The sequence below is a fragment of the Saccostrea echinata genome, unplaced genomic scaffold (assembly GCF_033153115.1).
Source record: "Saccostrea echinata isolate AGI-Se365-2 ecotype Australia unplaced genomic scaffold, CSIRO_AGI_Sech_v1 ptg000004l, whole genome shotgun sequence".
Classification (NCBI taxonomy): Eukaryota; Metazoa; Mollusca; class Bivalvia; order Ostreida; family Ostreidae; genus Saccostrea; species Saccostrea echinata.
In genome coordinates this window covers 6,234,847-6,250,287 of record NW_026889753.1, presented here as the reverse complement: position 1 = coordinate 6,250,287, position 15,441 = coordinate 6,234,847, and the positions used below count along the sequence as shown (strand labels likewise).

Below are 15,441 nucleotides of genomic sequence, written 5' to 3'. Positions count from 1 at the left end.
CAAGTGTTTTCTCTTCATACCACTTCTATACAGTTTCTTATGATTAAAACTGCTGACCTAAATTTAAAAAAAACACTGATTAGAGAAAGAAATTTGAAATAAAGGCATAAACATAAAAAAAAAGAAATTTCCTCCTTAGAAAAGGTTTCGTTTTCTGTATTCCAGTATATGTTCATATTATCTTTTCCCTCTCTGTATCTTCCTTGTGTTCCTCAATTAGAAATACAACTGTCCTATTGAGGTCAGTAAGTTGTTTTTCAATCTTCAGTGTAGACCTGGGGTTTAAAACAATCCTACATTTAACGGTATATGTAAGAAATTAAGAAGACCTTAACAACTTCCTTACAAAAAGTAAAGTATTGTTTCAATGCAAATTCATTTAAGTGTATCGGAAGGCAGTTGTAATAATTATTTCAGAACAATAATATGACATTGAATACGATATGTAAATTCGAGGTCAGCAATCCTTTAAATTTTTTTTAAAACTCATCTCATACTTAAAACTGTAATACAAAAATGTGTATTCACACTAAGATCTCATAGCTTTAGTCGTAACATGAGCATCGTGTTTTGTCTTTTATATATATATATATATATATATATATATATATATATATATATATATATATATATATATATATATATATATATATATATATATATATATATATTATTCAAAGGTTAGAATCGTGATTCTCGATTGATTACCAAACCCTCTGAGCTATCATTGCCATCATTAGTTTGATTTATATAGTATGATGCCAGCCACCTACAGAAATCATTTCCGACTGATATATCGCATTTAAATTTTCTACTATAGGAAGATTGATAAAAAAAAATACATTGCGTTCAAACACATAATCAAAAGATATTATCAAAAATCTTGATGCAGATATTAAGGCTTAAAATAGCTTGTTCTCTGTTTACATAATTATTATAACTCTGATCACAGCTGACGTTCATGTCTTTATTTGCTCCTTTTTCATGGCTCGGACAACTGTTACTTCCCAAATAAGTAAATGACAGTTATAAATTCTAAAAGTGGAATTAGAACAAAACATCACAGTTCTTATGCACCTGAAATGATCTATATGACCGTAAAATAATTCTTAAATATTAATCGATAAAATTTACAAAGATTGTAAACAGGCAGATTATACAAAATTTCGAAAATGATACACCCTGGAAAAAAAGGAAAAACTTAGTTGGTGGGCACTGGGATGAAGTTATCTTTTATTCAATGATCACTAAAAATTCTACTCCACAAAATGCCTACTGTTTTTCTAAGATCTTGATGTATTCTCAACAAAATATCTTTATATTTCTTGAAATTTACCTAGAGTCACGGACTTTTTATTGATTGAAATAAAACATATTCAGGTTTATTGCATGTAATTATTGGTAAGGTGATAATAGAGGACGGACTAAAGCTGTGGTTACCACTTAATCGATGTTTTGATTTGGCTACCTGTATGTAATTACCGGAGATTAAACAGAATATTTGTGCAAGAACATCTGTAAACATTTTACATGTACATCAAATATACAGTAGCACAAAAGCGTCCCAATTTTACATTCTAATTTACTTCTCTACATTTTTATTAACTTATACACACATAGAGGACTTGGTAATATTCGTGTAGAAGATGTACATGAATTTAAAAAAAAAAAAAATCAAAACATCAAACAAATGTACCATGAAATATGGAGATAACAAACAGTATTCAAGCCCAAAAGTCCATTCAAACAATACAAATCAAGAGCAGAGCAACACGGACCTCTAAAACATCAGAAGTAGGATCAGGTGCCTAGGAGAAGTGAGCATCCCCTGCCTACCGGTCACACCCGCCGTGTGCTCCCTGTCATGATCCGGAAAAACGGGAAATCTGTAGACAAATCAGTGTGTAAATAATGGCCTAACAATTAGTATAAAAAAATGTCAGTCAGCATTTGACTTAATGATAGATTGTACATATTTTGTTACTAACATAAAATACGGTTTGTCTCAAAAGATGATCTGTTAAGCATTTTATCAAAAAAGTGATAAAAATAAGGAACAGTGATCAATCTTTAAGTCCAGCTGAATATGGCAAATATATGGATCAGGTGCCTTGTCGGCCTATCATATCCGCTGTGAGCCTTCTATATTAAACTAAGTAAGCAGACAAATCCGTACTCAAAGTTTAGAAAACAATACCCTAATAATTGGTGGGAAACATGTCAGTCAAAATGCAACCCAAAGATAGCAACAGGTTCTACATAATTATGTATTTGCATACAAGGTCATTATGTCGACCATGGAGTTTGCAAAATGCTGTCTTTAAATAAATAGTCGAAAATCCTTTAACTTTGGCTTATTTGTTAGTAGTCTGCCTTGGTTTAAAAATTTTTGAACATACTCTTGCGTATAGTCATACAGTGTATATTAGATACAATGTTAGGACTAAGTGCACCTACAGGTATATTCATTAACAGAATTTTATTTTACGAGACATTGTAAGGTAAAGAAAATGGATTTTATAGATCCTTGCTTTTACTGCTGAATCAAACATTTTCACATCAATAATCACTACATGTACGTATCTATTATAAATATCTGTAGGCTTAACCCCTTTTGCTGAAAAGTATTTTATTTTGCTATTTAGCTAATATAAAGTTCACATTATTTCTTATTTGTGTTTTGCATTGAATCTATACATGAAGTAAGGTTGATATTTGAGTCAACATTAATAATCAGTGTTAAGATTAATGACACAGTTCTGGCTCAAACATCACTGATGCATGTGCACTTAAGCTTTACTTGAGGTAAACTTTACTCTATAAAAAAATCGATTCAAATCGTACACTGTCTTTTAGCTTACACCTCGAGCAACTAACAAAAATCACTATGATTGGATTTATTTTGACTACGAATAAAAGCCGTAACAATTGCTTCAAAATCTAGCAAAACCGGTACTATTCTGAAAACCATGGCTGATAAAACTCGCCTGGATGGCGTATGAATGAATTTTAACTCGATTAAAGTCAGTTTTCTTTAAAGCAATTTCTGAAGCAGATTTTTTGCCCGACATTTCCTTACGAAGTTATTCTTTTTTACCCATCATTATACATTGTTTATAGTTCCTTAGTATTTTCATGCAACGGATTGCAGATTGAATTAGAGCATTATAAAGTGGTAACTCATTAAAAATGAGTCAACAAGTAAATAATTCATACAATCATATATGTCATATTTGTCAAAAGAGCAGGGTTCACTTAGGGCCTTTTCTGGCCCTGTGAATTAACTGCTTAGTTTTAGTTGACAATGCATTTAAGGTCAAGATCTAGTAAATGAAAGGTGCCTACAGATTTCTCAAATTTGAGAAATGAATTCCTTTAATGTTGCTTTATAACTATACCTTAGAAAACAAAAGTGTATCGTGGCTAAATTTCCATGTACTCTCGACGTTTTCAATGAAAGTTGAAAAAAATCAGATATAGATATGGGATTTTTTTTTCCATATCAGACAAAAGAAATGTACCCAGATTACCTACAGTGTCCAAGAAAACGGTAATTTACATATTCTTGACCTCTTCTTTAAAATGCCATTAAACTATTTAACATCCAATGTATGTATGGGGATTACTTTAGACATAATTTCAAATTGAATTCCATAAAAATGCTTTATTTTCTACATTATTTTATTAAAACCGTAAAGTACTTGGAAAAGTAAGTTTAAATTAATGTCATAATAGATTTACCACCAAACAGACAGTCTAAACATATATATTTACATTTGCAAATATTTTTCTAGATGAACCTATTGAGAAAATATGTTCAATTCTGTATGAACTTATTAGGGGGGTTAGAGGTCATAACGTGACCGAATCACACGGCGAGAAGATATCTTGCCTACATATTTCTGTCACAGTGACTTCTAACTCGATAGCGATCAAAAGGATGAAATAGTTGAAACATACGGATGTTTTTCATTCAACATATGTTCGTTACATCTTCCTTCGGTGTGAAGAATGTTTTAATTAATACAATTAGCCTAAAATCGAGTTTACCTTTTTAACCCGAAATTCCTTAGGTTTGAAGGTCTGTATGTAACTGAAACAGGCATACACCGCTTTTTACTTAAAATATACTAGTGTTAATTAATCTTAGATTAATCTTAGTAGCGATCATTGTTTTTTTCATTATAAACAGATATTTCTAGAACATCCATGTAAATATTTAAATGTTGGAGCGAAACAACTTCTAAGGTCATTTCGCGTCACAACATAGCAATACGACGGGCCGTTCGTGTAATAAATGCAGTTCTATTCGGAACATTCGTCTCAAATGTAAATATAAGTAATAAACAACAATGTTAAAAAGTTCACTGGGAAATGAACTTGGTTGGTATATGATCAAATCTACTGTCTGAGAAGCCTTTATTTTTTTTTTATTTTTATTTTTTTTTTCTCTCTCAATATTTTGTATAGAGTACAAGCCTGATCCAAATTATGCAATTATATAAGGATAAAACTATTTTTGAAGATAACAAAGCACGTTTAATTTTTTGGATTGAGGGATGTGATCATGTTTTAATTCTTTCCAGGGGTACTAAAATAAACATGTATGTTTTCTCAGACTGTAAAATTCACGAACATTGCAATTTAACAAAGCCCATTTTCAAATACCTGGACTCTCAGCTGAAACATTGTTATTGGAAGTGAAAGCACTACGTCTATACCTTATATTAATGTTTGAAATGGGTTGTAGTCAATAAATTGGTATACCTATAGGGCCATTTTATTCATAAAGAACTTAGCTCTTTGCCCATATTTTCATTCTTACAATGAAATGTGGTGTAGGAAAGATAGTCTTTCCGATGTGTTTTATGTATATTTGAAATCTTATCATGTGTTATATTGTGAATTCGCCCACTACTTAGAACAACTGCATTAAATCCCAATATTTGAGTCACTTAATACCTTTATGCTGCCATATGAAATTTGAAGGGCTATTATTGGACAAATTTAAAGTTAATTAGCTGCATATTAGTTGAAGATAACAGCAAATCGTGCTCTCTTTTCTGCCTTTTCCAATATTGTTATGCTCAACAGCTCAGAAGATTCACTTGAGAATTTTTTTTTTTACCTTTCACAATTCATAGATCTAATCATCAATGCACAATACACACACGGTTGATTGATTGATTGTATGATGTTTTACGTCCTTTTCGAGAATTTTTCACTCATATAGAGACGTCACCATATACCGATGAAGGGCTTCAAATTTAGACCTTTACTCGGATCTCATGGTCATTGACAAGTGAGGGTTCTTTATTGTGCCAACGCCTACCGTGACACGGGGCCTCGGTTTTTGAGGTCTCATCCAAAAGACCCGTAACTTGCACTTCAAAGTGCCGAGCGCTTGGCGAAGGAACAGTTGCTACCTATTTTTTATCGACTTAGGTCAGTCGCGGTCGTGATTCGAACACACGACCTTCCGATCACGGAGCGAGTGCTCTACCGACTGAGCTACCGTGACGGTCTACATACGGTTGAATGAATGGTTCCATGGCACGCTAGGTGTCTCCCTTGACTTTTAAAAGCACACACGTTTGAAAGACTGCTTCTATGAGTCAAGGGAGACACCTAGCATACCATAAGTGCCATGGAACCCCATGCCGACACGCATTGTGGTTAGGTACCCAATCTGCCCTGTACTTGGCTTGTCACCTGGTTTAGAACTCTAACATCGATTACTATGTAGTTTGTAGCCTCTTTTCCTTTTATAGAGATATAGAGCTTCTGGACACTGAAATATTCGAAGTTAATTGTCAGTGGAGAATCTTTTAAAGTCATCTGGTTTACTTAATTTACTACGTAATACTTCCACCTGTTAACAATACGTTTTAGCTGATAAAGCTGTGTTTTCAAACAAGCAAGATTTGTTTTAAATGCTTTTATATTTGTTATTTGTATCTACCTACCTACCTATCTTCTTCATCGGTGTCCCACTTTGTTCAATTATGTACAGTGTCTGTGCTTAGCAAATGTACGTTATGGATAAAACAGGATGAAAACAAGTAGATGCCTGCGAGCTCTGCTTTGAAGGTAAGTTGGCAGTGACAAGGTGATCTGGTAACTGATTCTATGGTCTGATACCAGATGGAATGAAGGAATGTTCTGTTGGTGACTGTTCTGCAGAATGACGTAATGAGTCGGAGAGTGTGTCCACGGGTCGTGGTACTGAGTGGGTGCAGGTAGGCTTTGCTTGATATGTCCACAAGCACGTACTGTACATGATTTGGTAAATTTGCACTACCTTGAGTACCTTGAGATATTGTAGGGTAGGTCACGCCTATATATATATATATATATATATATATATATATATATATATATATATATATATATATATATATATATATATATGCAATTGACAATTGATACATATGCCTTTTGTTTTAAATTTGGTTGAATATACCTCAGTTTCGTTGACCTCAGTTGCAATGCCATCACGCGTACCTGTATCTTTCGTAATTAATTTTTTTCTTATACATTAATGCCTGTCGATACTTATTTAGAAGCATCAAAATGTTGGATCACGCGATTAAGACAGGAAAAATGATTTCCCCAAATATTTCATTAACAGCATAAAACATAAGCTTCACATAGAGATGTTGCTTACACTCTCCGGAAAAATATTACTTACTAAAACATCTCCCTACATTTTGAAAACACAAGTCTGGATTAATTATATTTTTCATTAAATATTATGTGAATGACGTCATAAAAGCGGACGTGAGGCACAAAATTTTGATTACCTTAATTACGATCTCCTCTTGATAAACTGTGATTACATATGGTGCAGTATGAAGCAAGGAAGTTCAAATCAACCGAGCTATTGACTCTGCAGATCACAGTTTATTTTCGGAACAAATATCCAGGGAAAATATATACATACATACTTTTTATGACACAATTTGTGAACAATAATTAATATCTTTTTATTGTTGAACTTAATTTCAAGCTTATCTTTTATCGATTCATCTTTAGCGTATCATTTTCTATAAAATAAAAAAGATGAAGATAAGGAGCAATAATCGATCTCAATAAATCCACAAACAGTAAAAATCTGTGAACAGGGTATAAACACAAATCTCCGGAAATTCCAGAGGTGGTATCCGGTGCCTAGGAGGAGTAAGCATCCCCTGTTGGCCGGTCCGGGCACATCTGCCATGAGCCCTATGTTTGGATCAGGTGGATGAAAAATTCAGTAGTCAAATTTAGTATAAATCTATCTAAATTAATACCTATACATGGAATTCAAGCAAGAAAAAGAAAAAACTGTCACATCACTATATGCATCTTTAATTCTTGGTAATCCTTCCTTTCTTTTTAAACTCTCATGCCTTGCTCCTTTCTCTTTTCACACCAAACCACTCACTTTCAGCTGTCTAAAATTAAACTCATCATCTCGTTTTATGAATGGAAAATTTAATCTGGCCGTGTATTGTCGACCTGCGGCGGAAGAAGCCTGTGTATCGATTGAGATTCATCCGCCGCCGCATGCCTATATGTTTGACAGTAGAGTAACAACGTGTTTAGAGTGAAATCATCACACGATAGGATAAGGTATACGTGCATAATTTGATTTATCAGCTTATGAATGGACTTGTGGAAAATAACGACTGTGCTTGTGCTATGTGCTTTCTAAGATTCTGGATGAAAAATTTTCAATTCATCTGATACATATTGTTCCTGTCATCTCGTTCCTGTTTGAAGACAAGAATTAAAAAGTTACATCTAATGCCCTGTGCTATGGAGGACTTTTTATTTCGATTTCGTTCGAAATCTGTCTCCTCAAAGAAGAGGCCATCCTCCACCAAAAGTCCAAGCAAGGAGCAGAGGAGGGTCACGTGGAAAGACTCAACGAACGGACATCAATTCCGGCCAAGATGTGCCAGGTTTCTCTCTTTCTCTCTCTCCAAGCATCTCATTAACTAGTTCATTATTTTAGGTGTCTTGAAAAATGATATATTTGTTCTCTTTTCTCCGGTTGATAGAAGTAATGAGTGAAATCTGACATGAAACTTGTTACAATCGCTTTGCCGTGTGTGTATATATATATATATATATATATATATATATATATATATATATATATATATATATATATATATATATATATATATATATATATATATATATATATATATATATATATATATATTTATATATATATATATAAATGCTGCAATCTTTTTTTTAATTGAAAGAAGAAAGTGGAGAGATCAATTCATTTAGATTAGATGTGGTGTGGTTTCAAGTCATTCTTACAAAACAGCATAAATTTCAATTCTTGCAAAATGTATACCAAATAAATTTTAAAGATAAAACCTGTAAGAAATGATCGTAAGTAATGTATAAATAAAAAAAAAATAACGTTCAAGACACTTGTAAAGAATTCTACTCATATTCATGAAGTGTACATTTAGCAGTTTCTAAGCTATGTCACTGATGTTGACGTTTTCAGTGTCAAACAGCTAGACTTAAAGACTGATAATAATTTAGTGTTGGTTGGCATAACGCTAACACGTTTCTGCCACAAGACAGTCCCAGATCACCACACCTCTTGAAATGACAGTTAGAAAGTGTTGAAATCCTTATTCAAAAATTATACTTAACCTCAAATCTGTACATGGATTGACTTGAATATCTATAGAACAATGCAACATATTGACATTTTTTTTAGGGTTTTTTCCCTTTGTTTTATCTGATGATAATTTGAGAGTTTATCATTTATTTATATTAAATTCTTTGAGGATTATATGCATTTATGTTATGTTCCATGTAGGTAATATGTAGACTAATACAACGTAATTTAAGCTTCCCCGGGTATTAAGGGAAATGCAATCAATCGGTAGCGAGGAAGATTTTTTTTTTTTTTTTTTTTTTTTTTGCAAAAGGGAGCTAATGAAAATTTTCCTTTTTTAATAAGGATCATATAGAGGCTTCGATAGTTACATTTATTGACAACGTGTTCTGCGAAAACACTAACACGAGTGTATATACCAGATAATATTAAGAAAATAAAGCAATGTTCTGAAGTTAAAAAATCTTTCTTCCTGTAAAGTGTCAAAACAAGGAAAATATTGCGTAAGAGACCTCTTAGCGATGTCATGTAGCATTTTGTAAAAAGAAAAGTTAATAATGGGCATCCTGAAGGAATAGGGCCCCACTTATGTTACTTCCTATACTAGGAAACAATATATTATGTTCTTTTCCTTTATTAGTTCCCCTTAGTGTCCTTTCCTTTTTAATAAAGAAAAGAGGTCTTTATGATACCATCTACTGTATGACGGTGATAAAGGAATCGCACTTAGCAGACGTCTCGAGACATTCCTGCAATATTTCGCGTGAGTTTCTTATAAGTGACATCATCAAACGTCATTTGTGATGCCTCCGTGTCGACCGTGATCACAGATCTAATTGTTAGTTATAGACCTACATGCATTGTTAAGTTTTTCAATTTCTAAAATTGATTTTTGAAAGCTATTGTTAACAATCACAGGCGATTAAACATTGATTTATGAGTTTAGTTCCTTCTTTTAATGCTTAATGCAATCACAAGTTTTCCCTTATTTGTGGCATATATTCCCAGTAACAAAAACTAATAGTTTTAATTTGCTTTGCAACGAGTTTGAGTGATTACGTACAGTGAACCGAGGTTGAAAAGAAATAATTTTCCGAACTATTAACTAAAACAGGCCAATCGTGTTTGAAAAAAAAATATCAGTTTTGAAATTCACTACATGACTACATATTAAACTATGCTAGTCCCACTGCCACTTACCTACATGAATATATTATGTACCTACCCAAAAGATAATTGCAATTATTGCTATCATCAATAAACCGACATGGTACACTGACGATACCTGCACTCTTTTGATGAAAACACTACATCGTTTATGGTTATCAAAATAGCAACAGACTGTAAAGTTATTTCTGATAAATATATATTATGTTGAAACATTTTTTTCTTACTTCAGCGGAGCTGAAGTGATGAATAGAATATTCTGTGAAACTATCATACTTGTGTGTTGTGGCATATAATATCAATATATAGCAATCATGGAAATCTATATTTATGTAGAAGACTGCAAAAATTGATTTTTTGTTTTCCTAATTTGAAAAAAAAAGACACGAAGATATGCGTAAATTCATCTTATTGATCTGTGTAACTCTGTGTAAGTTGGAGGGCTACTTGTTAAGACGAAAGTTTATGATTGTATGTGTGCGTTTCCTTTTTCGATAAAAGTCAGGGAAATCTCGAGCTTTAAAAAAATCCTTCCTTTTCCATATTTGTATTTAAATTTTTTGAAAATAACATAGAATTTATAAACATTTCCACTTAATCTGGTTTTATTCTGCATATGATCCACTTAATCAATGCTTGCTTTGTGTACTAATAAAGCTGACATTCCATTTACTCGAGTATCAGATAATAACTTGACTCCATCTGGTCATATGAATTTTGTTAAAGACCCTGAAAGACTTATCGTAAATGCGAGGGCAACTTTATCTGTCCATTTGGGCTGTAATGAATATTTTTCTATATTATTTCTAAGCTTGTTTTTTTTAAGAAATTATGTTAGCTTCTGTGCGTTATGTGCTATTCTTTATTTTTGTCTTTCCGGTGATTTTATAAGCTAAACACCAACTTTATTTTTTGGCTCTTCTAACTAGACGTTGTCATAGGACACTAATAGCTGCACTTAGATGTTTGCCTTTGACTGTATTCACCTTCTCATTTGGGTAATGAGTGAAGAAGTCGCAATACTTTTTAAATAACAAAACATTCGGTTTTCAACCCCAAATCGCCTTAAGGGTGAAAATCGAAATTATGAAACCTAAATGTACATACATGTATACAGGACATACTCAGTTTTCTTCCAAATATGACTGAGCTGCTGTAAAAATTGTAAGAGGAGTCCAACAAAGTGGAGTAGGTTTTTGTTAAAAAATCATTATTATACCACCATATGGCTCCCACAGTAAAAAAAACAAAATTCTGAAACCGTATTGCACATAGACAAGACAGCACCAATATTTTCCAAAAGATGAGTTTGTTACTGCAGAAGATGCAAGAGGAGTTCAAGGCACCAGGTTTTTGTAGAAAAACATCTTTTTTCCACCCCCTCCCCAACTCGGTGTCTCCAAGGTGAAAATCGACGTTCAAACCCTTATTGCACATTTAGAGGACACTCCCAATCATATTCCAAAATATAAATAGGCTACTGCGAAAAATGTAAGAGGTGTTCATGGAACCAGGTTTTTGTTGAAAAAGGACGCTTTTTGACCCCCCACCCCACCCCTTCGGGTGATAAATCGAATTTTCAAAACCTTGTTGCACATCTATAGGACACAACCAAATATTTCCCAAAGATGATGTGGCTACCGCAAAAGAAATGTAAGAAGCGTTCAGGGAACCAAGATTTTGTATAGAAAAATGTTTTTTAACTCTCGATCGCCCCCAAGGAGAAAATTGAAATTCTAAAACCTTATTGCACAGCTAGAGGACACTCCCAATCATTCCAAAAATGAATCGGCTACTGCGAAAATGTATGAGGAGTTCAAGGAACAAGGTTTTTGTAGAAAAAATGACGCCTTTGACCCTGAATTGCCCCAAGGGTGAAAACAGAAATTCCGAAACCTCATTGCATATCTACAAGACACCATTAATCATATTCTAAAAGATGATTTGGCTACTGTGAAAAATGTAAGAGTAGTTCAGGGAAGCAGGTTTTTGTAGAAAAACACTCTTTTTTACCCCACATTTTGGACATGTTCAAGGCACCACAAATCATATTCTAAAAAATGTATAGAGTGGCGACTAGTAGTAGTAGGAAGAAGGAAGTGCGAAATACGGATGGACGGATCAGGATAACAATATACTTGATATTTTTTTTTAGCCAGTGCGGGTATAATAAGCAGCTGAGACGATATTATTAAACAAGGCAGGATATAGAGTATATTCTTCATCAACTACGTTTAACATTGTTCAACATATATGTTATATGAATATATTGCCACGTAGTGTAGTTTCTCTTTGCTTTACAATTCTTTTTGTAAACTGGCCAGAAAATCATTTTTCTACAAAAATAAAGCATCAGGAGTTTAAATTCAAATTATAGTAGTGATCCCACTATGAAAATGATTTAATAGTTCACAATCCTGTGTTCCACAAAATGTTTATTAGATTGATTAAACTAAATTTTATGCATCTTTTGCTGTCAATCCTTCTCTATATGATTTAATTTGTAATAGGAAATGGGGAATACATGCCCTCTGTGGAACTTTTATGTGTTATTTCTTCCTGTTGTATAAGGATTTAATAGCTCGAAAACGCACGACTTCTAATCAATACGCATCAATATCTTTAAAAAATCAAAACAATTTTTACAAAGAAATCTTGATTTAAGTTATTTCTGACCAAAAAAATCACTGAATACTCAAGTGAGATTAAAAAAAGGTTGTGTTAAACTAAAAGATTCAGACCCTTTTCACTTTTTATGATGCGTAATTGAACAATATTTCCGAGTGAGCTGATCAATTTTTGCTTTAAAGCTAGTTTAAAATCACGGCTAAGTATAGTCATTTATCTAAAATACATATTTTTTGGAGTTTCACTTAAGTGTTATGTGTGTATATTTCATTGATCTAAAATGGCTTTTTAACAGCTTTACTAAGAAAAAAAACTCTAACATTCAGAAGTTGCATTAGAGTCCATTAGTGGACAAGTTTTAAAAGAATATCCATCACTGTTGATACTGCAGATTGTTATGTACCTTTATTTGGAAAAAAAGTTCTATCAATTAAAATACATAAAACTTCTTTGATTTATGATCTATTTCCTCCATCTGCATGTTGACGATTGTTAGTCAGTAACTATAAAAAAAAAGTTGCAGTCTAGGATCAAAAATATAAAATATGACAATGTATATTTTCTCTTTAACAAGGTCTTCTATACATATGTCACACATAAGGTATTTAATACAGCTGATATTAAAGTAAGTCCCATCTAAATCATATACCTAGCTGTTTTCATTTGAAAGATGTAGGGAACCGTCACGATAACTCAGTCGGTACATGTAGAGCGCTCGCACTGTGTTCATCAGGTCGTGGGTTGAAGCTCAGGCAGCGACAGACGTAAGTCGATAAAAAGGGCAACACCCGTTCCTTGCCAAGCGCTCGGCACTTTTGGGTCTTTTGGACGTGTTTGCGCGATAAAGATTCCTCACTGTCCAATGACCCTGAGTACCGAGTAAAGGTCTAAATTTGGAGCCCTATACCGGTATATGGTGAAGTCTCTATGTGAGTAAAAATTCTCGAATTGGACGTTAAACAACAAACAATCAACTGATCAATCAAAGAACTTGGGCGTATTAGGCGGAATACATAAGGTTTTATTAACTATTACCAGCCAAAGCATTAACTTATCTATAAAATTCTTGAAGTTTAAAAAAAATTGAATGTATTTTCCTTCCTTTTAGGGATAATACTTTAAACTGTAAAATGCAAGTGTATTGTAATAATGTTACAAAACTTGAAGATCTACGATTGCACTGTTCGATCTGCTGTGAATAACATCTTTTCCGTGCAAATGGTTCATATGTAAGCTCTGTTATTCTAGTCTATATTTTGTTTCAATTTTTATTGCGATTGATAAATAAATTATATTTTAAATTGGCAGGACATTTCTGTTAAGATGCAAATAACTTGTTTCTGGTTCACGATCAAAAGATTATGGTAATAAGTGTAAAAATAAGATCGCTTCTTCCGTGGAAATGGTATTTTTACTCATACAGTTTTCTGTTTGATTAAAAAGCCAGCGTATACTATATATTTCTTTCAAGATCGACTCTTTCTTTTCTCCCAATATGAAAAGATATTCGGAAAAAAATATTTATCTAAAAAAGAAAAACAGCAGCAAAAAATAAAAAAAACCATCTACTAGTATCTATTTATTATGACTTGTAACTAATATCTGTTTCAGGATTTGTCTGTGTTTGTGACCATAAAAATAAAGAAAACTCTTTGTTTGATTTATTGAACACTGTTTGAATATTTGCCGGAATTAAGAGATTCTGGGCAACTGCTGCACTTTTTTTTCACATACCGTCAACCTGGAATAACACGAGGCAGTCAAATTACGGGTCGTTAAGTTTTGATTTATTTTTGTTTCCTGATGTTGTTTGATTTAATTAAACTTGCTCATTAACCGTGTAAATGGGTCCTGAAGACCTGGTGATAATACATGAATTATCAGAGTAATTTGCAAGAGTCAGGATTAGGTCAAATAGCCCTTGTATTTTGTTACGTTGAAAACATAGATAATGAAGACAAAATATGTTTCCCGTCGTAATCAATTTTGCAAAAAATCGATTACTATTGCGTGATTTGGGAAGAGGAAATCAAAGAGGAGGGTAAAACAGATGTTTTGTCGATAAGGCTGACACAAGGACGGTGTTTCCGTAGACTAGAGTGGGTCTGAACGACAAATTTCCTTTCCACGCAATGAAATGAAATAGTCAAAAAAGGGTTCAATACTCCTTCTTCATTGTCCGAGATTCAATCCAACTCGATTGCTGGGTCAAACAATCTTTCAGCCGCCATGAAATTAACAAAGAGATATAGTCGTGGTGACCTTCTTTGATAATCTGTCTAAGAATTGTACACATGAGCAATACAGCCTGGGTGGGAATCATAAAAAAGAAATGAGAAATATTAAGTCAACAAATTCTGCACATTTTTTTTTTATTAACAAGTTAATTTTATTACTTAATACTCAATGGAACACACTTTATTCTATCGAGCGCAAACGCTTTAGGTAATTTTTTAATACGTCTGATTAGATTTTACACATGATAATCCAGGGATGGACTATGTGTTTTTCCCTTTAAATATACCTTTTTTTTCTCTCTTTGCAGCACTCCTGCAACCGATTTGACTGTCAGACGAGATGCTTTCAGCAGACGACAATATGGCTCCGTGGAAACGGTAAGCCTAAATATCGTAGTCTCTCAGTGAAATGGCTAATGATAGGGAAATATAGCGTGAGGGTATACACCTACTCTTATTAGACATTAAACGTTTTAGAAGCGTAACCTGTCCTTGTACAAAGAATTAAATTTTGAATTGGAGAAGTAGGTGATTGTTAAATAGAACGCACAGGAAGTAGAAAGAGTGCAAGAACTTCGAGTAAGCTAAAGCGTGACTAATTTAAACATTTTAAAGAACCTTGTAAAAAGAAGTAAAAATTTGGCATGTCTTTTTTATGCTGCCATTTGTTGTATTCAGTAGCAGCAAGGTATTTTTTTGGTTATATCATTGATTCTTGATCCTGTGGGAAATCTTTTTGAACTTGTTACGTAATAAAATCTAAATGAAATACTT

The 15,441-nt window shown here is 33.0% G+C and overlaps 1 protein-coding gene across 2 annotated transcripts in view; it reads left to right on the top strand.

Annotated features, from left to right (window-relative positions):
- Nucleotides 1-15,441, top strand: part of LOC133179087 (GTPase-activating Rap/Ran-GAP domain-like protein 3) — a 64,230-nt gene that overhangs the window by 20,609 nt on the left and 28,180 nt on the right. Inside the window, exons 1-2 of one of the 2 annotated variants that reach the window (XM_061313818.1) lie at nucleotides 7,514-7,946; nucleotides 14,976-15,045. In XM_061313818.1, the coding sequence (XP_061169802.1) occupies nucleotides 7,789-7,946; nucleotides 14,976-15,045 (228 nt within the window). In that variant the 5' untranslated portion in view covers nucleotides 7,514-7,788. Of the gene's footprint in view, nucleotides 1-7,513; nucleotides 7,947-14,975; nucleotides 15,046-15,441 lie in introns of those variants that run through there. The other variant, XM_061313817.1, reaches the window with a different exon arrangement.